This window comes from Panicum virgatum, chromosome 9N (assembly GCF_016808335.1).
Source record: "Panicum virgatum strain AP13 chromosome 9N, P.virgatum_v5, whole genome shotgun sequence".
In the NCBI taxonomy this organism is placed as follows: Eukaryota; Viridiplantae; Streptophyta; class Magnoliopsida; order Poales; family Poaceae; genus Panicum; species Panicum virgatum.
This window is the reverse complement of record NC_053153.1, coordinates 2,336,781-2,356,595: the sequence shown is the minus strand read 5'-3', so window position 1 is coordinate 2,356,595 and position 19,815 is coordinate 2,336,781. Positions and strand designations below refer to the sequence as shown.

At 50.4% G+C, this 19,815-nt stretch overlaps 3 protein-coding genes across 3 annotated transcripts; 2 read left to right on the top strand and 1 right to left on the bottom strand.

The window, feature by feature from the left end:
- Positions 1–530: 530 nt before the first annotated feature.
- Positions 531–6,192, top strand: LOC120690663 (receptor-like cytoplasmic kinase 176). Its single transcript, XM_039973402.1, has 6 exons — positions 531–979; positions 4,027–4,352; positions 4,491–4,626; positions 4,749–4,891; positions 4,976–5,099; positions 5,517–6,192. The coding sequence occupies exons 1-6, from the start codon at positions 922–924 to the stop codon at positions 5,978–5,980; spliced, it is 1,251 nt and encodes a 416-aa protein (XP_039829336.1). The 5' UTR covers positions 531–921; the 3' UTR covers positions 5,981–6,192.
- Positions 6,193–7,147: 955 nt separating this feature from the next.
- On the bottom strand, positions 7,148–10,716 carry LOC120691766 (expansin-A7). The gene is made up of 3 exons (XM_039974954.1): positions 10,394–10,716; positions 9,960–10,284; positions 7,148–8,022 (listed from the first exon to the last, which is right to left on the bottom strand). Exons 1-3 carry the CDS (start codon positions 10,542–10,544, stop codon positions 7,713–7,715), a joined length of 786 nt encoding a protein of 261 aa, XP_039830888.1. The 5' UTR covers positions 10,545–10,716; the 3' UTR covers positions 7,148–7,712.
- Positions 10,717–16,390: 5,674 nt separating this feature from the next.
- LOC120691160 (scarecrow-like protein 30) lies at positions 16,391–19,028 on the top strand. The gene is made up of 2 exons (XM_039974160.1): positions 16,391–16,681; positions 16,759–19,028. The coding sequence occupies exon 2, from the start codon at positions 16,902–16,904 to the stop codon at positions 18,846–18,848; it is 1,947 nt and encodes a 648-aa protein (XP_039830094.1). The 5' UTR covers positions 16,391–16,681; positions 16,759–16,901; the 3' UTR covers positions 18,849–19,028.
- Positions 19,029–19,815: the final 787 nt, after the last annotated feature.

Sequence of the window (19,815 nt, the reverse complement as noted above, 5' to 3'; positions counted from 1 at the left end):
TCGGTTGGTGGAGCGGCTGGCTGCAGCGCCCACCACCTCGCGTTCGAGCGCCGGCTCGGACGGGGTTTTTCCATCGGAAACGGTGGTTTCCTAAATAATTTCAAGTATCTGCCTCTCGCGCGTGGAGCCACAAAGAGAATGCGATGCGTCCGTCGCCTACGGAACAGAAGATTCTGGTGATCTCAAAAAGGACGCGGTGTTAGATCTGTATATTTATAGAACTGTTTGTACACAAATGGTATATATAGTGTATGTGGAGTGGGCCTACATCTGTATGAAGATGAGAGGCACTAAAAAACAACTTCCTAGGCCGAGGCCCGAACATACCAGTCCGGCTTTTTTGAGCTCGCCAGTCTCGGGAGTGAAAACACTCGTCAGTTACCCAAAGGTGAAAACGGCGAACGGTAAAATCAACGGGCCCAACGGGGGCCCACGCGCCAGCGTCTCGCCGGGCACCGTACCTCTACGGCCGCGCTCACCAACCTCCCAGGCTTTTTCCCAGGAGGGCAGCACCGGAAGCGGAACCCGCGGTGCCTTGCGGCCTTGCCCCGGTGTCACACGCTTCCCTTGCCCGCCATTAACTCCTCTCGCCCGGCTTCGGCTCACTCCCCACCCTCCCTCCTCCCTTCTCAAAGCCTCACGCACTCGGCACTCCACCACGCCACCCCCCTCCCTCCAGTCCACTCCATCCCTCTGAACCTATCCGCACACCGCCTCGCTGCTCGCGCGCTCCCTCCCCGAAACCCTAGCCCCGTGGGGGTGGCGGGGGCGCCTCCGGTTGGTGCCATCGACGCGGCTCGCTGCGGGATTGAGGCGTGACGAGCAGGGTGGCGCTCGGCTCCTTTGATCCGATTGGTTGATTGGGCCCCGCGCCCTTGCTGTTGCTCTTCGGTTCGGCGGCGTGGCGCGGGGAGCTCGGGAATGGGGAACTGCTGGGGTGCGCGGATCAAGGATGGGAGCCCTCAACCTGGCGCCTCAGGTTCGTCCTCCTCGCTTTTGTTTGCTGCTGTTAATTTATGGGGGATGGTCCGAGGGGAATTTGGATGATCCGGGCTTGCTAGTTGTGCACTCCGATCAGGCTGGAGGTTATGGGATGCGAGACCTGATTCGTTGCACCGGAAACTTACTGCAATATCATTAACTTACTTGCATGATAGTGGTATAGTTTTGGGGAGATTTAATGATGTAGGTTTCTTTGCAGTGGAGGGAATGGTCATCAGAATATGTATGTAATGGTATACTACAGTGTTTTTTCCCCTAGTTTAATTAGGCTTTTGGGTTGTTCCAGTGGTCTGGTCTTGTTCTGTTGGATGATCTCAACGTTTCAGCTGTCTTGCCAACTTCGATGTGTTTAAGGCTCTAAAGTAAGTCATCGCGATCACTTCAAGTGGTTTTTCTAAAGCAAGCTTGAATCGAGGTTTTGTCCTTTGCAGGTGGTTCTGCACTTGTGCAAAAGGGGCTTAAACTTTATTAGATGATAGGTATTACCTTATTTCGTATGGTAATGGATCGGGGACATACATAGATGCTCCATTCATTACATGATGCCCCACCGGAGCCTCATGTGTAGTGGTTCTTTCGTTATCTGCTTGGTAGCACTTGTCCTCCTGAGATGGACATTAGTAAGCGACATGAGGTTGACTTTATCGCAAATGGTTCTAGTAGTATCTTATTATAAACAGTACTTTGTGTTGACTACCTACATGTCTAATTGCAATCACCCTGGATTATGTTGTTGACCGAGGTAATACATGGCCGAGTGAGACTAATACTGTGGTAGAGTACTTAGTATGCTTGGCCACTGTTGACATGTGTATGCCATTGACTATTGCTATTCACATTTTCCACTTCGCAGAATAATTCTCATGGACCAAGGAAAAGAGTATTTTATGGGTGTTCTAGTTGTTTATCTATTGCTACTATATTTTTATTTATCTTCTTAATTTACATCATTGATATGAGATTAGGAAAAACGCCCAAGTTCTACCCTGGTTCATTTTGGCAAGTGACATAACAAAGCCAGTAGCATCAACCAGTTCAATCAGATAGTCAGCTCTTGTAAACTGTTGATTCCATATTTTGAACAGTTAGTGAAGTTGTATCAATGGCGGCTTTTATTATCTTTCACGGCGTGTATGTTTATTGTGTTACAGTATGTACTGTTCATGAGTTTAAATGTCCATGATGTACTGATCAAATTCAATTGCGAGGCATAAGTAACTTGAGTATATAAAGATCTTGATGTATGCACTGTTAGAAAGTTTGTTGATTGTAAACTATGGTTCTCTTCTCTATAGCAGGAACTTGTTTTGTAGATATCATCTTATCAAATAAAGCCTCATTTATTGCTGTTGCTAGCTGGTCTAATATCTTCTTAGGTTAGCTGATAGGCTTATTAATTTTTAGATAATTGGTAATGTTATTTATGCATGTATGTAACCACTTTATGTAGGAAAACCACATGTGTTTCCTCCCTCCCTGCTCATTTTGGACACTCCCAGTCATCACTTTGATTCTAGTCTGGACGATATCAGTATATCACCATTCCCATACAGTGATACAGCTAAAGTTGGCCACAGCGCTTAACCATGCAGTCAAAATTGGGCACTGTTACGGTGCCCTGATTACCTCCTAGGAGGTGAAGAGGTCAAATAAGTCTAAGCCATTGAATTTTAGGAGAAATAAAACAATTAATAAAGGCTAAAAGGCTCAGCTATCCCCACTACCAGTGCCCAAATAATGCATGCTGTTAGTTCATTCTCCATAGTTATAAAGGCGTCCAGGCAAACCAAGCTCGCCTTGGGAAACAGCCACGCCTTGTCGCCTAGGTGCCGCCTAGGCGTCCAGGCGTACCCAGCTCGCCTTGGTCACCTTGTCGCCTTTAAAATATTGTCATTCTCTGAGCACGTCCATGGTTTTGCATGGCCGCTTGCATGTATGCATGATCTTCTCCACCTCTTATATCTTTGTCCTTTTGCTTTACCTCAGTTGACTTTAATATTGGACTTAAAAGTACAATTAGATGTTGCCATAATTTAGAAACTGGTCAACTTGTTGAGAGTTTGTTGAGAGTGCTGAAGGAATGGCTCTTGAAAGCGGATTGTAATCATGCAATGATGATTCTATTGGCAGGATCTACAAATGTAGCGTACATGAGTTACAACCGGAACGAAACAGACAAATTTATTAAAGGGGTGGAAATATCCCGTTATTGCACTGTATGGGAGAGAGCCAATCCGGATGTGCAGCTTTTGTCCGTTATTGTCGGGCAGTGCCATTGTAGATCCGGCATGCATGATGTTTCATGCACATGAGGAGAGCAGTGACGCTGAAAAGGGCAAGGCCCAATATCTCACTAACAGCTATTGAACTCACCATAGGTTACGTGCTGTTGCCCCGAGTCCAAAGTGCCGGCAGTTTTTGCTGGTGATGACCATGGCCAGGAAGGCCATATAGAGCATTGCCAGCAGAGCTATTATATCTGTTACATACATGCAATAAAAAAAACATGGATGCCACATTAGGGAAGTTAGGTCTATCGATATTGGTCGGACGTCAAGTTAGGAAGTTAGATCTAATCTGTTTCCCTATTTATTCCATTTCCCAAAATAAAAAATATAATAACTGTATTCATCAAATGGGCAGGCTAAAGTTGATGATTATTTGGGAGTACCTTAGTAAGAGCCATCAATGTTTTATGCTCCTGTAGGCAAAATGGTTTCTGGAGCAGATTCTTGGACACTAATTAATCTATTATTAGTGCTGCAATTTTTGCCAAAAATGTTAACTGCTATTTGATATAGTGTAACTCTAGGTTCTTGTATCAATCTTTAGAGATAACCAAGCAATGATTGCAATGTCCAATTCCTTATATGGTGCCTAGTTTCCATTTTAAGTGGCTGTTCGTTCTGGATAGTGATGATCATGCCTGGGATATATCAGTGCACACTTTTGTGGGAATATGAGCCTTCAATTTGGTCTTTCTTATATCTTTTGTAGAATATTTATCAAATACATGATCTGCAGGTATGTTCTCAAAGAGTGGTGGCAAGGATGGGAGTAGGCTTAGCGGCTGCAGTAGTCGAGCATCTTCGGCTTCCATGCCTCCAAATGCAAAGACTGAATGCGAGATCCTGCAATCTGCGAATGTTAAGATCTTCAGCGTCAATAATCTCAAAGCAGCCACAAGGAACTTCCGTCCTGATAGTGTGCTAGGTGAAGGAGGGTTTGGATCGGTCTATAAAGGATGGGTCGATGAAAATACATTGGCACCCTGCAGGCCTGGCACTGGAATTGCTGTTGCTGTGAAAAGACTCAATCAGGAGGGTTTGCAAGGACACCGAGAGTGGTTGGTGAGTATAATGCTGCTCAACTTTATGCTACTGTCCTGTGAATTCATGATCGATTCAGATTTGTTTGAAGTTTCCTCTTGTACCCTGCCTTTCTGTGCTGGGTTTGATTACTAACATGGATTAATATTCCGTTCATAGGCGGAAGTTAATTACCTAGGTCAGTTCTGTCATCCCAACCTTGTCAAGCTAATTGGGTACTGTTTAGAGGATGAACACCGACTGCTAGTGTATGAGTTCATGCCCCGTGGGAGCTTGGAAAATCATCTCTTTAGGAGTAAGATTACTCTGGATCTAGTGTTACTGTTCTCATATTTTTTGTTCATATTATAAATTTATAATGCTGTACTGATAGTATGTCTTCTGATTTGTAAATTGCTGTACGAATCCTTGTTGTAGGAGGCTCGTACTTTCAACCTCTTTCATGGAACCTTAGAATGAAGGTTGCACTTGGAGCTGCCAAGGGACTAGCTTACCTTCACAGTGCAGAGGCAAAAGTCATTTATCGAGATTTTAAGACTTCCAATATTCTCCTTGACACAGTAAGTGATAGTAAATCTTCTTTGCTGTATACTTCACTTCAACTTTTGTATGCTCTACTGAAGATGCATCATATGAATGTGTAGGACTATTCTGCAAAACTTTCTGATTTCGGATTGGCAAAGGATGGTCCTGTTGGTGAGAAGAGCCATGTGTCCACAAGAGTAATGGGGACATATGGTTATGCAGCTCCCGAATATCTTTCAACAGGTAACCTTTGAAGTGCAGGTCTTGGTAGTTCCATTCCATCAAATTTCTGTAGATTTGGCTTTCCTGATTTAGAATGACAAAAACAAATCAGCTAGCATGTGCTATAAATGGACAAATTATGTGAAGTTTTGGCTGTCTTCGCTTATTTGCAGTGCAGCAGCGGAGTGAGAACATAACATAAGCTCATTAATGTTGGTGCTTATTTTTGTGGCTTTCTTGTATGTCAGGAACAGTTTGCTGAAATCATGTTAGATGCCTTTTTCTGAATTCATCTCACTGCACTTTGCTCTTCAGTGCAAAAATATTGCAATGCTGTCTTGTAGGCCAAGAGCACCATCTTATTTTGATAACCTTGAATCAACATCTCATTCAGTATCTGATATGGATCCTGATCTTTGAACAATGCTACACTTTCAGGTCACCTAACTGCAAAGAGTGACATCTATAGCTTTGGAGTAGTGCTTCTGGAGATGTTGTCAGGCCGCCGCGCCATCGACAAAAACCGGCCCCAAGGGGAGCACAATCTCGTCGAATGGGCTCGACCTTACCTCACACATAAGCGCAAGATATTCCGGGTCCTTGATGCCAGGCTGGAAGGTCAATACTCTCTCAATGGTGCGCAAACAATTGCCACCCTTGCTCTTGAATGCCTGTCCTACGAAGCTAAAATGAGGCCGTCTATGGATGCTGTGGTCACTATTCTAGAAGAGCTTCAGGACTCCAGTGAAGCAGAGAAGCGTCAGGAACCCAAGACTGGAACCAAACAGACTCCTGCTGCTGTGAGTGCAAGCAAGAGCAGCCGCAAGCCTCGCCGGAAAAGCTTGGGAGGCACGAAGGAGACCGTTGGCCCGAATCCAAAACCATTGGCTCATTCTCGTTAGCGAAGGGTAGCTTGATCCAGTTGTTTAGCTAGATTGTAGCTTGTGAATATGATTTGTATATTGAGGGTAATCAGGCTTTTGGGGTTTGGCTACAAGTCGTTTCTCTTCTCCTGAGCTGTTCCGTTACAGCTGACCGTGAATGGATTTCTATGTCGAAACTCATGGCATCAGCTAATGTTTTGCATGCTATTGATCATTCTTGAGGTTCTGTACCCTGCAGTGTTCATCATTCTGTCAGATCTTAGTTGACTGCTGTGCTGCCGCCGAGACACATTCAATGGTATGATGCTGACGGCCCCTTTGCCGATCGAAATCTCCGGCGAGAAGATCGTTGGGATTGCACTGGCACCTACCATTGCGATCCCCGTTTCTTCCCCCTTCGTGATCGCTGATCGTGCCACTGATTTCGGCCCCATCATCACAGAACCTGACGACAGCAACCTCACCTGTTACGGAAGTCGCATTTGGCTCTCACGAACGACGTCGACGCCTAACTCCCAACCTCCCATCTTTTCCAAGGAACTTGCCCAAGTCTGTTCGACACCGGTAGCATCATGCCTATGCCTAGAGGTGGTAAATGGCCCAATATTTTGAATTAGAAAAGGGCCGGGCTTTAATTTTATAAAATTGTGAGCTAAAAAAAATTAAGAGCCTTATTGGACTATGAAGAAGTCACTAGGGCCATAGCCCATTACCACGCCTAATCATGCTGCGCGCCACGCCATGCCCAACCATCCCCAAAGTCAAAGCAGAGAGACCCTGGCTTTCGCTTTCCTCTTTATCCCTTTGAGGCCATGTTGGCCATGTTTAGTTCGTGAAATTTTTTGGATTCGAATATTGTAGTATTTTTATTGTTATTTGATAATTAATATCTAATCATGGACTAATTAAGCTTAAAAAATTTGTCTCGTCATTTATAGTTGAACTATGTAATTAATTATTTTTTCGAATGCATTTAATGCTTCATACATGTGTTTGAAGATTTAATGTGACGTGTACTGTAGGAAATTTTTTAGAAACTAAACAGGGCCAAACATTTTCATTTCGGCGCAAGCGAGAGTCTTGCCAGCATTGACGCAAAAGGAGCCGGCAACGAATCATCGCCGTCGCCATCATGCCAAGATCACATCAGTTTCTTAAGCAGGTAAGAGCATCACAAAGAAAGAAAAAGAAAAGCAAACAGTAGTAGCAACCTTGTTACCAGTCTAATCACCTTACTTAAATTCAGGCTCATGATAAGAGATACCAACACGTCGTGTCATGGAGATAGATGACACGGGATGGAGGAGGAACAAGCAGCTGCGGGCTACACTCACCGCACATAGCTTTGAGCTCTGCAGCTTGGCAGCCACTTCAGCCAGTGTTCCGACAGAAATCACCCCAAAAGCAAGGCTTAACCACAAACAAGATCCATAACCACACTTGGTAGTCACAAGCACACTATTGCAGTAGAGTAGTTGTGACTTGTGACGACAAATTTACCCTAACTGACTCTAGACTTTACCCTCCTTTTGCCCCCTTGCTCAGAAGAAAAAGCTTCCTTTCAGAGAGGACCTGGACCACGGATTAAGGCGAGAAGGCGCGAACTTGAACGGACATTCCCACCCTGACACACGCTTAATGACTATACTAATTACGTATGAGAAGACATTAGCTTCTTTTTTTTCTCACTTGTAGCTGAATCCGAATCACACGCCGGCGGCGAGGAGGAAGATGATGATGTTCACGGGCATCAGACCCTGAAGTTCTTGCCCTCGAAGGTCTGGCCGAACTGCCAGTTGCGCGGGGCGACGTTCCAGGAGGTGGAGGTGCGGCGGTCGCTGCCGGTGACGCGGAAGGAGAGCGCGTCGCCGACGAGGATGGCGTTAGACTGCCAGTTCTGGCCCCAGTTCCGGGACATGGGCAGCCACCCGGTGCTGGAGCTCTTCACGCTCGCGCGCACGATGTCGCCGGCGCCGGCAACGTTGGTGATGAGCACCAGGTTGAAGTAGCGGAAGCCGTTGATGGTGAACCGCACGCCGCCGGACTTCCGGCACGGCACCCTGCAAAGACGATCATGCGCACATTTCTTCTTGTTCAGTAAAAAACAGTAAACAACTTTTGTTGATCAGCAGGTAATAACAATTAGCAAGACTATTACAGAGCTACATTGAAAGCTTCCCCAGGGGCAGAACTGTGAATGCAAGAACTTGCAGCTGTAGAAAAGAAAGGACGGGCCAACCACCGGCCACGGTCAGGAGGTGCAGCGCAGTCGGGAGGGTGCAGAGGCGGAGCAGAGCAGGACCACGGGTTCACGCGTAATGGCGGAGCTGCAGGACGGAAGGACGAGATGGCCCCTGGGCTTTACAGGTCACGGGGTCCGGAGGAACCAAGGGCAAACGGGCCATTTCACTATTTCAGGGGGTAGGCCGCCGGCAGGGCATGGAGATGTGGGACGGGAGAACCCAACCGGAAAGGCAGCGAGGCCTGAACGAACGGAGGCTGGAATCACGGGCGTGTCCCCCTCCGCCGGCCAAAGTGAAAAAGGTCAAAGCCTGTGGTGTGGCGTGCCCTGCCGGAGTGTTGTATACTGTTCCCACTACAGCGCCCATGTTGTTTTGGAGGCTTCTCTGGGCCTTTTGCTGTAGCCGACTCCGGTGGTGGTCTTCTCTCCCAGTGTTATTACCACTGACACCAGGCACAGGACACAGCAAGTGCCTGCTTATAGACCGGGACAGAATGTCAAGAAAGTCGCCTTCCAAAATGGTGGCTCGTCAGAATGCTAACAAAAGTAGGAGTAACAAGTAACAACAAAGCTTTGCTTACTGCTAGACTACTACTGGCAATAATGTCCAAATCCCAGATCTACTCCTACCAAAGCTGCCAAGAACTGCACGGAGAAATGGACTAGCATGAGCTAGGAAACTCCTTGATCACAGAAAGAGGAGCACTATCTCACACAGGGCAGGATGAAGTTATCCCTCCCGTCCATTTCTAGCTCTGGACCAAATCAACTTTACCACGTAGTATACTCCAGGTCCAGGATAGATGATTTCCTTTCCTCATGTGGCTGCTCACCAACTCCCAAGTTTTAGTACCTACCCCCGCTTTTACACCCGGATCCGGTGCATATTCCCGTGCCCCCGCCGGGGCAGTAATTACCCTCCACGAGCCCTGGCCGTGATGATGATCACGGCGACCCGGGCAGGAATCAAACCGCCATGCCGTGCCGGTCCGTGCAACGGAACCGGCAAACGGGGTGGACGAAACGGCAGCCGCCAGCCAGAAAGCTAGCAACGGACGCGGGTCGGCCGGTGGGCGTTACCACCGGACGCCTGTGAGTGACTGCGGCCGCGACGGAACGGAGGCTTTTCTTCCCCCCACCAGAAAAAAAAAGTGCAGGCCGGAGCCGCCTCAAAAGACGTGTGTGGGGAGGGAGAGGAAGGAGGAATCTTGAATGCAGACGACCAGAGGCGAATGGAGTAAACAAAAACCCCGGTGCTCGGACCAAGGCGAATGTCTATTCCTACTTGCGCCGTCCCCAACGACGGGACCAAGACACAAAACATTGGCCGTGTTTAGTTGTTTAATTGTAAAAATTTTGCAAAGAAATTTTACTAATTTAAAATATTAAATGAACTTCATTTATAAAAATTTTTACACAGATGAGTTGTAAATCGCGAGACAAATCTAATAATGATAATTAATCTATAATTAGCAGATGGTTATTGTAGCATCACTGTTGCAAATCATAAATTAAATAGACTCATTAGATTTGTTTTGCGATTTACAGCCCATACATGCAAAAAAATTTATAAATAGACTTCATTTAGTATTCCATGCATATGTCCAGATATTTGATGTGACCTTTTTATTTTACAGAATTTACGGCCATTGTTATCGTCTATCGAAATATTTAAAACGCAGCACTTAAAAGTAAATAAAACTTGTAAGATTTTAGGATTGGAGGAAGGACTGAAGGAGTAGCAATGAGCGTTACCGGCGGTATGAGACGGGGACGATGCCGGCGCGGTACTCGGCGATGTGGAGGAACATGGGCATGGCGAGGTCGAAGTGGGGGCGGGGCGGGTTGCACCAGCCGCCGTTGTCGGAGGGGAGCGCGTAGTTGGGCGGGCAGAAGTTGGTGGCCGTCACCAGGATGGAGGGGCTCCCGGGGCGGCACCACCGCCACCCGGGCTGGTTCTCGCACTTGATCTCGAAGCAGGCGCCGCAGCTCAGGCCCTCGTTGAACAGCGCCGTGCTCAGCGCCGCGTTGTTCACGCCGTACCCCTGGCTGTACAGGTTGCCGTACCCGCACGCGCCGCCTGCAAAGCAAAGCCCACACCGACCGCCGTTGTGTCGATCACCAGCTGCGTCCCCGAAGAAGAAGAAGAAGAAGAAGAACCACCGGCAGCCGGACCCAAGCAAACGTACCCATGGTGCCCGAGGCGTCGCTGCCGCCGTAGAACGTGGCGTGCGCGCTCTGCCAGTCGCCGCCGCCGTACACGCCGGGAATGCGGGCGGCGGCGGGGGCGACCAGCGCGGCCACCAGGAGGAGCAGCAGAACCGCCGGCATTGCCGCCATCCCCTCCTGTTCTTCTTCTTCCTCACCTGCCTTGCTGCTTTCCTTCCTGGCGACTCGGCGTCTGCACTCGCTACGGGACGGCGGCCGCCGTCAGCAGCAGCAGCCGAAGCGCTTGCGGCGCAGAAGAGGACGGGCGGGGTGGTCAAGTGGTGGGAGGCCAATGCCAAATTGCCAAGGCCCAAGGGCGGGTGGTATTTATGAAGGCAGACCAGGTAATGGCGCGCTCTCTCTCTCTCCTGAGACTGTGACTCTGTTGGTATAGCGGTGTGAAAAGGAAAGGAAAGGAGAAACGAGCGAGCGCGGAGGAGAAGGCGCGATTGATTGCCCGGTTTAGCAGCTGATGCCGGGGGAGGTGAGCTGCCTGCCTGATGGCGAGTTAACTGAACATTTACTACGTGGCTGATTGCTCAGATTCTTCTTATGGTACACACCACTGTTCAAATAGGCGGATCGCTTGCATTTCACCAGTCAAAATCCGCCGGGTTACAGTAGTAATTGTGTTGGCGTCATCCTCATTCATCAGCGTGGGCCCGCAGATAACCCTGGTCAACTGACGGAGAGTTTTCTTTTCTTGATCCCTTCTTTTAACTTACGCGAGAATCAGGAGTCGTTTGGGTTAAAAGAAAGACGTGGCGTGGCGTCACGTTTCCCTTGCGGGTAGTAGTATCAGCTGTTGACAGTTGACCTCCTCTCACTGCGACGCTGCGCTGCTGCCCCCCGATCGAGCGATGATTCGGCGAATCATTTGGTCGTGCCCTTTTTTTTTTCCTTCCCACGCTGCCGTGCTCCGGTCCGGGCTCCATGATCCCAACGGCGGTGGCGCCATGATTCCGGGCTCCGGCCGAGGAGGCAACCGGACGGCCCTGGGATAACGCGGTCGCCGAGCACGCCCGCCCGCCCCGCGCCTCAACTCAATCCTCCATCACCCGCACGCCGTCACACGCTGGCTCGCCGCGGCGGACGGTTGGCTGCTTGGCTGGGTGCCCGTGCCCCCCCGCCGCGCGCGTGCTTTGCGTCCATCGCAAGTTGTGTGCCGCTCGCCTCGACCCGACCTGCCCTTTCTCTCTCCCTCCGCGCCGGTGGCCTACCCCCTCTCCTCTGGGCCTTTCGCTCGCTGCTGCTACCGCCTCTGACGGCGCGAGTGAATTGGACGGATCGGCTTTTGGAACGTCCGTGTTGCTTTTTCCACACTGTTCTTGTGGGGTCCCCTCGTTCCTGTGCCTGCGGTCTGCCGACGGCGCTTTTGCCCGGCCCGGCCGCTCCTGTGCTTCGCGCGCTACCCGCGGCGGCTACGGTGTCAAAGTTTCCAACTTTCGATGCCAATGCCATGCAGGTTTGAACAAAAGGCGCCGGAAAATGTGGAGGGAGGGAAGCAATGGCCGTCTGGAGCCACTGGTTTGCCAAAACCATCAGCCTCCATCATGCTAGTATTGTCACTGCTTTTGCTGAGGCTGAACACTGCGGAGCATCGCTGCTAGGATGCCGTGTCCTACATGCATAGCCATCGAAAATGATTGGGGTTGGAACCTGCGCTGCTGCAAACTGCAATTGCAACACATGCCTTCGTTCGACCTTGAGCAACGTAGAGGGGACCTGCTGGTCCCCCGGACATAGGGTTGGTGTGTGACCAAATTCGACCATGCAGCCGGGCCATGGAGAAAAGTAAAAAAATAGTGGTAGCTGCGATGCGATCCATCTTGTTCTTGTTCGTGGTAGATGCGATCCGGCTCGTGAACTAAACTCGACGTACGGTTTCATGCTAATGCGCGTGACACGTCACGTGCTTGTTGGGTGCACGCACGTACGTACGCGCCGATCACCAGCCGTCCCGCTCGCGCGATAGCAATAGCACCGGCTTCGTTTCCACTGTGGTTTTAACGTTCACCGGTAGGTGCCGCCAGTTTTACGCCGCGGGACGTGCTGGTACGCAGGCGCGAAGCCTGGAAATAAAGTGAAGCCCAACAGGTAACTAGCCAGTGCTGTGGGCCAGTTTCATGCATCCTGAAGGCCTACCTACTCGATTTACTGTCTTCTTCAACCTCTAGCAGAGCATCTCACTGCAGAAATCAACGGGGCTTCAGCCTTGGGTTGGGGGGGGGGGGATCGAGCCCCCAACCCTGGCTCCGTCCCAGCTGGTACGGCCGGATCCGCATCGTTTTCGGCTCTGCCGCCGGGCGAGCGAGCGACCCCACACGACATGACCCCGGTTTCGGTTCGTTCGCAACGGCAGCAATGAAGAACGCGCGTGGATTTTGTCACCCGAGCCAATGTTCGGTGGGTGGCCCGGCCCTACGCCCCCACCGAACAACGAGGCCTCGGATCCCTGCGCGCCACGGCCACGCCACCACCATGGCGCGCCTCCCCATTACTCCCCGTGCGCCCGCCCACGGGCCATCCTCGCCGCCGATCGCCTCGGAGCCTCTCGCCACCACCGAATTGATCGCGCGCGGCACACGCGCCGTCTGGCGTCGTTCACACGCTCCGGTCGGGCTCGGGCTCGCCGTCGGCTGGTCCCGCCGCGCCCCGCGCTTCAAGGCGCCGGAATTGAATTGAAGCCGCCGCCGCCGCCTCCTCCAGCAGGCTCCCCCATCCCTCTTCACTGCGCTGCCCGCGCGCCTGCGACGCACGGGCCGGTGCATGGTCGCACGAGCTAGTGCCGGACGGACGCGCGCCCCGAGCCAGTGTCGGTCAGGCGTCAGATCGCGCGGCGAACGTACGAGAGATTTACCGGTCGGCAGTTGCAGGACGACGGTTTAGTTCAAAAAATGACCGGGGGCCAACGCGAGGCTCTGTTGGTCGGCGCGCGCGGCGCCACGGGTCAAACGAAAGCGCCGCGGCCACCGGCGAGGCGAGGGCGCCCACCACCAGGGCACCACACCCAGACTACCCCCGGCGAGACGGGCGGGGCGACGCGACGCGAGAGGCCACAGGCCAGTGCCCCGCCCCAACGGAACCTCCGGCTTTTCCGGAGGAGAACTCGCTTCGCTAGAGCGGCCTTGGTTTCCTTGTTGGTCTGGTTTGGTGGACGCGGCCGTACGTGCCCCGGCGTCGTGAATACGACGGCGACGGCCTTGCTCGCCGCGCGCGGTCCCCGATGCGGTACTACGTTGCGGTGGCGGTGGGTGCGCCTAGCTGTCTCGTTCCAGCGGCAGGCACGTACGCCATCGCGTAACGGTTTTCTTGGACGCGCGAGCCGCGCGTGAACTCTCTCTCCAGCGTGGCTAATCTTCGGTTCCACGTCTCCGGCTGGTGGCGGTGAGAGGTCAAACGCTGCGTGCTCCCGTCCACACACTGACATGCACACACATCAGACATTCACTGGCGGTACGGGTACAAGTCAACTCTGAGGTTACCGATGGATCCTAATCATTGGCGCGGTTGGTCAGCTCTAGCAGGCTCGCTCTTGGTTACCCGCAGGGTTGTTGCAGTTGCAACCCCCTCGTACTATCCTCCAAGCCTAAACTAGCTTAGCCACATGACATTTCGGCGTTGCCTAGCATAGCACATGCACTAGCAGCAGGCAGAAGCCAAGCAAGAGTCACACGGCTCGCCGCAGCACCTTGGAGCCTCCCTGCGCAGCTGTAACGATCTGACCTGGGGGGCGGCCGGCGGTGTAGGCTCCTATCTAGCCGTACGGCGGCGGCGTACCACCTCAACTACTCCTCCTACTACGGACTGCGCTACGGACCTAGCGCTGCGGCACGACCCCATGCCGTACGCGCGGCAGCCGCTGGGCACCGGATCGCGCACGGCGCTCGCCTCATCTTTTTAACTTCTCGGTGGTTGTGGATGTACGTGTTGGATGGATCCGTGCCCCGTTGGACTTGGACACACCCGTGGCCAGATCGAGAAGAGTATCTGTACTGCCCCCAAAACTCACAGCGACACAAGAGCACAAGCAGAAGGGCGCGAGATGATCATCTTCAGAGTTCAGACAAGGGGAAAGAGCACAAGAGCTGCATGCTCTCGTTTCTCTGCACTCGGCGGATGCGGTTCGTCTCGTCTGCTGTGGCCATCCGCGATGGGAATTCTCATTCCCCCAATCAATCACGGCGGGTCTGAAAAAAAGACCCCGGCTTTTCCGAGACTTTCGTGGCGCCTCAAGCTACTCTCTGCTAGTAGTAGTACCCGTACCCCCGTAGTGGAATTCTAGCACGCTTGTGTACTACTATTCCTATGCGAGGTGAAGTTGACAACTGCGGCCTCACCGACGGCGCCGATCCGTTGCGCGCCTGTGCTACAGCATTGCTAGCACATTGACATACGGGTACAGCGGCACATGGATTGGTTATTTGGATGCGCCCCCAGCGTGGCCAAAGTTTTCAGACGTTCACACGCTGCTGTGTCCTCTTCTGATTGCTTGCTGTCAGTTACTCCTAAGTTCAGTCCATACTGAACCTTCATGCAGCATCTGAATGCAGAATTCAGTCCACATTAATGGATTGCTGCTGTTGCTGGAAAAAGGTTTTGTGAGCATTTTTTGCTGAATGGCTATGGCCTGAATAAATCCAGCTTGCTTGTTCTGGTGTCTGTGTGGAGGTGGAACCCAAAGGCAAACGGATAATGCTTCGGTCACTGAGATCTGCATGCAGGTAGTGTCATACATGTGCCGGAGCATGAAGCGTTGTCTCTCTTTGAGATCTTGGCGCAGGTGGCCATGTGCTTGTCCTTGGCTGTTCCTATTTTTATTTTCTTCTCTGTGTTCGCGGGTGCGCCGGGTTGGTTGCGCGTCAGGGCCTGTCGTTTTTGTATCCATTAAGAAGATTGCGTTGGGCCACCGTTCCAACTGACCGGAGTCTGGACAAGTTGATAAGGGTTTGACCTGATCGCCCTCGCTCTTTTTCGGCAGTACTAGATGCTTACGCCTTTTCTTCTTTCCCCTGAAAACAAGGGTTATATGCTTGTGGTTCGTTTTGTTTCTCAAGAGCACATGCTTGGTTTGGAACACATGAAATGAAAACGCATGGGGTTCAAAGTTCAAATCTGAACATTTGACGCTCAAGTCATAGTTTCAGATACTTTCAGGTCGAGTTCACAACTTCAGCTTTCAGAACATGGCTTCGTCAGATTACTTGTGTTTCCCTTGTGTTTCTTTCTGTCGGCAAGTTTCCCCGCCCGAGTTCAGTAAAGCTTGCCGCCGTCAGGGAGTCCCATTGCTCTCTCGGTAGGAGTAGATCAGCTGGCCGCTTGCAAGTTGGCGGACGCAGCGGCGAGTCCTACTACACCTAGAAGTTCGAAATCGCCGGATGGACTAGGCATTTGGCGCCACCCCCTTGTTCGGTTGGGACTTGGACTTGGCGGAGCCGGCCAGCGCCCAGCAGGGGGGCCTGGCCATGGCCTTTGGCATCGCCTTGTGCTGCGTGTCGCGGCCTCGCGGGACGTAGGAATTGACCGGTAACGAATGATGATGATCGGATCGCCGCCGTGACCACACCCGGATATCGCATAGAGTGTGTGCATTGACCCGATGAGCTGCTGCTGCCACGGGCCACGCGCCAGCCGCCGGGCCCCCACAGGCCACAGGTCCCACAACACAGCACGCGGCTCGAGCCAGTCGCTAGCCGGTGGCGGGGTCCCGAGCTCTGCCCGGCCTGGACAAGCGCAAGCGCCGCCTGCCGCACACGTCGCAACGCGTCGGTGTCCGGCTCTGCCCCCGCGTCAGGTCGGGCTTCGGAGGACAGGTGGTGCGCTTGCGCCGCAGCAAGCGAACGGAGCGGAGTGGCCGAGTGGGCTGTGCTCGGTTCGGTTTGTGGGCCCAAGGATCGGGCCTCGGGGCAATGGGATGTGTTTGTGGGCCGCCGGTGATAGAAGGTCACATTCTTGGATCGATAGTGGCGACCCACGAACAAGTCTTCGAGCTGATTTTCGTCTGTTCTACGTTTGTGGTCAACTGCTCGGGTCTGCTCCAGCGGCATATCGTCCGGTTCACACCAGGGTCTGCTTTCTCTCTCAAAGGTTCCTCGCATCAGGGGCGGCGGCGCCGTCCGGACTTCGGGTGGGGGGTATCGCCGCTTCATAGCCGCAGCTAAGCACGTAAGCGACGTTTGCTTGCCCTCCTCTCTCAGTCTTCCCTAGGAGCGTGGATCACAGATCTTGATGCAGAGTTGTTGTCGTATGCTCTTCAGTTGGATTCAAGGGTAACCTTATCTTCTTTCTCCTGTTAATTTACTTGCCCGCAATAAACATGGAATGCTAATACTTGCTCCGCCATCAGCTTTTCTTGTCATTTGTAGTTCTCTGAACGGAATCATTGTGTTATTGGGAACGAGAAGGAGTATGGAGTGGTGCGATTGATGAACCTGTAAGGGATTGCAACATAGAAAGTCAGAACCATAAATCTTGTCATTACAAGCTCGAATGGCAATGCATCCTGGTTCTCGTAATGAGCTTGACTTTGGTGATATGTTCTCTAACTCCAATCCACCCACCGGTGGCATGATTAATTTCTCCCTCCAGCAACAATCACAAGTTCAATTTTTCCCTTCATATGGACTCCATAGCCATAATCCTCCTGCCAAACCACATCCATCTGCATCTCCATCCCTGGTCATGCCTGGTGGCATCACGCCAAGTCCAGCATCAACCACCACAACCGAGCTGGACAACTCCGAGGACTTATCTGAAACCATCACAGATGATGCGGTCCTTGCATACATCAATCAGTTCCTTCTTGAAGACGAGGATTATGAGTCTTTTCCTGTTACCAGTGCATCTGTGGAGGATTCGGCCCTCCTCGCCGTTGAGAAGCCCTTCATTGACATCCTTAAGTCTGCTAAGCCTGCACAGGCATATGAAGGGAAATCTTGGATGACTGGTCATTGTGAAATTCCAGGAATGGGAGGTTTGGATGATGTGGTCAGACGTACTCAGAAATCTTGCCAATCACCTTGTGAAATGGTGAAGGAGGGTTCAGTTTGTGCTGCTCATAAAGGTCGGAAGAACCCGCATGATGATGGATTGGAGATGGAGGAGCGGAAGAGCAAACAATCCGCACTGTGTGAGGAGGAGACGGTCCGAGAGATGTTTGACGAAGTACTTTTGTGTACTGATGAGAATTGTGAGTTCCGGTCACCACTGCCAGTTGACGCACAAATTAGCAGTGGATATGTGAAAGGATCAGGAAATAGAAGAGGACGAAGGAAGGGAAGATCTGGTGCTGGCCCGGAGGAGGAGGCAGTTGATCTCACGACCCTACTTATACATTGTGCTCAGGCTGCAGCTATTGATGATCACCGGAATTCAAATGAGTTGCTGAAACAGATTAGGAAGCATTCTTCTGCTACTGGAGGTGCAGGCCAGAGGCTGGCTCACTACTTTGCTAATGGGCTTGAGGCTCGTCTGGCTGGCTCTGGTAGCACCATCTACCATCAAATTGCTGCAACGAGAACTTGTACTGGTGATATACTGAAAGCATTCGGTTTGTATGCTAAAGCATGCCCATTTATGACAATATCTCACTATTTCGCAAATTCGAACATCTTGAATGTTTCTAAGAGTGCGTCAAGGTTGCACATTATTGATTACGGGATACGGTATGGTTTCCAGTATCCCGTACTCATGCAACGGTTCTCAAAGAGATGTGGTGGATCCCCAAGCCTTCGAATCACTGGTGTTGACTTTCCCCAGCCAGGATTCCGCCCTGCAGAGCGTATAGAGGCAACAGGGCGACGACTACATGAGTATGCCCGTATGTTCAATGTCCCCTTTGAATATCACGCCATTGTTGGCAAGTGGGATACCATCCAGGTTGAAGATCTCAACATAAATAGCGATGAGCTTCTTGTTGTCAATTGCCTTTACCGAATGAGGAACATAATGGATGAGACGGTGACAGATGACAGCCCGAGGACAAGGGTTTTGAACACAATCAGAAAGTTAAATCCCCATTTGTTTGTTCATGGGGTTATCAATGGTACTTACAATGCACCCTTCTTCGTGACACGATTCAAGGAGGCTATGTTTTTTTTCTCTTCACATTTTGATATGCTTGAAGCAAATGCCTCACGGATGGATGAACATAGGCTGCTTATTGAAAGAGAATACGTTGGACGGGAAGCTCTGAATGTGATTGCCTGTGAGGGTATGGAGAGGATCGAAAGGCCGGAGACGTACAAGCAATGGCACATGAGGAACCTCAGAGCAGGTTTCAGGCCCCTACCTCTTAACAAGGAGGTAATGAAGAGAGCAAGATACAAGGTGAGCAAGAGCTATCACAGGGACTTCCTCGTTGACGAAGATAACAAGTGGATGCTACAGGGTTGGAAGGGCCGTGTCATCTTTGCTCTTTCTGCATGGACTAGTTAGACATGTTAATACTGCTAGGCTCAGCTATGACATCTTTCATGAATTTATCATTTATTTATCAATTCATTTTGTTGTATGATCTTAATGTTTATGAATTAGCCCTTTGTGCGTGTGACAAAATTTTGAAGTTCAAATCGTCTGCAATATAATATGCTTCCTGCTTGCAGGAGTTCCCAAACATATTAGGTGTAATAGAGCAACAGGTGTTTCGGTTACTTTGTTTCTTCTATCATAGAATTGCAGACACTAATATTGTTCATTGAATCAGTAGCACCAATTTTTTTTTCTGCTGTTTTGATTCATTGACAACTATCATCGCTTCAGTAAAAAAAAATGTTTAGGCTAAGCTGTGCCTTTTACAAATATATTAAGATTTACCTTTTAAAGTTGAAGTCAACTTTTACAGGGAAAATTGCAGCCTGTAGGTTCCTGCCCAACATATTTGTGCAATAGGGTAGCACCAGATTATCTCTTATATCACTGAAGTCACTAATAATCAGTATCACCAATAAAATTTTGATGTTTATTGTTTGCTCTCGTTACTTCTTGGAAAAAAAAAGAGTGATGAGATAGTCAACAGCAATTTCTAAGTGCATAGTAAAAATCAATGTATCTAGAAAAACTAAAATGACTAATAATTTGGGATGGAAGGAGTAATAATTATCTGAAGAAGCCGAGTTCTGGGACAGGATTATGAGGCCTCGAAAGCAATGAAATAGAAAGATCAATCAATAGATGTCTTGTTCAAAGAATCAGCAGGACGACCATGGTTCACGGGAAAAAAGAATAGGCACCCAGTTGCAGACAAGAAACTGCACTAGGACCATGTTTAGTTCCAACAAAAATTTTTCCTATAGTACCCATCACATCGAATTTTCGGACATATGTATGAAACATTAAATGTAGTTAAAAAATAATTAATTACACAGTTTAACTATAAACGACGAGATAAATCTTTTAAACCTAA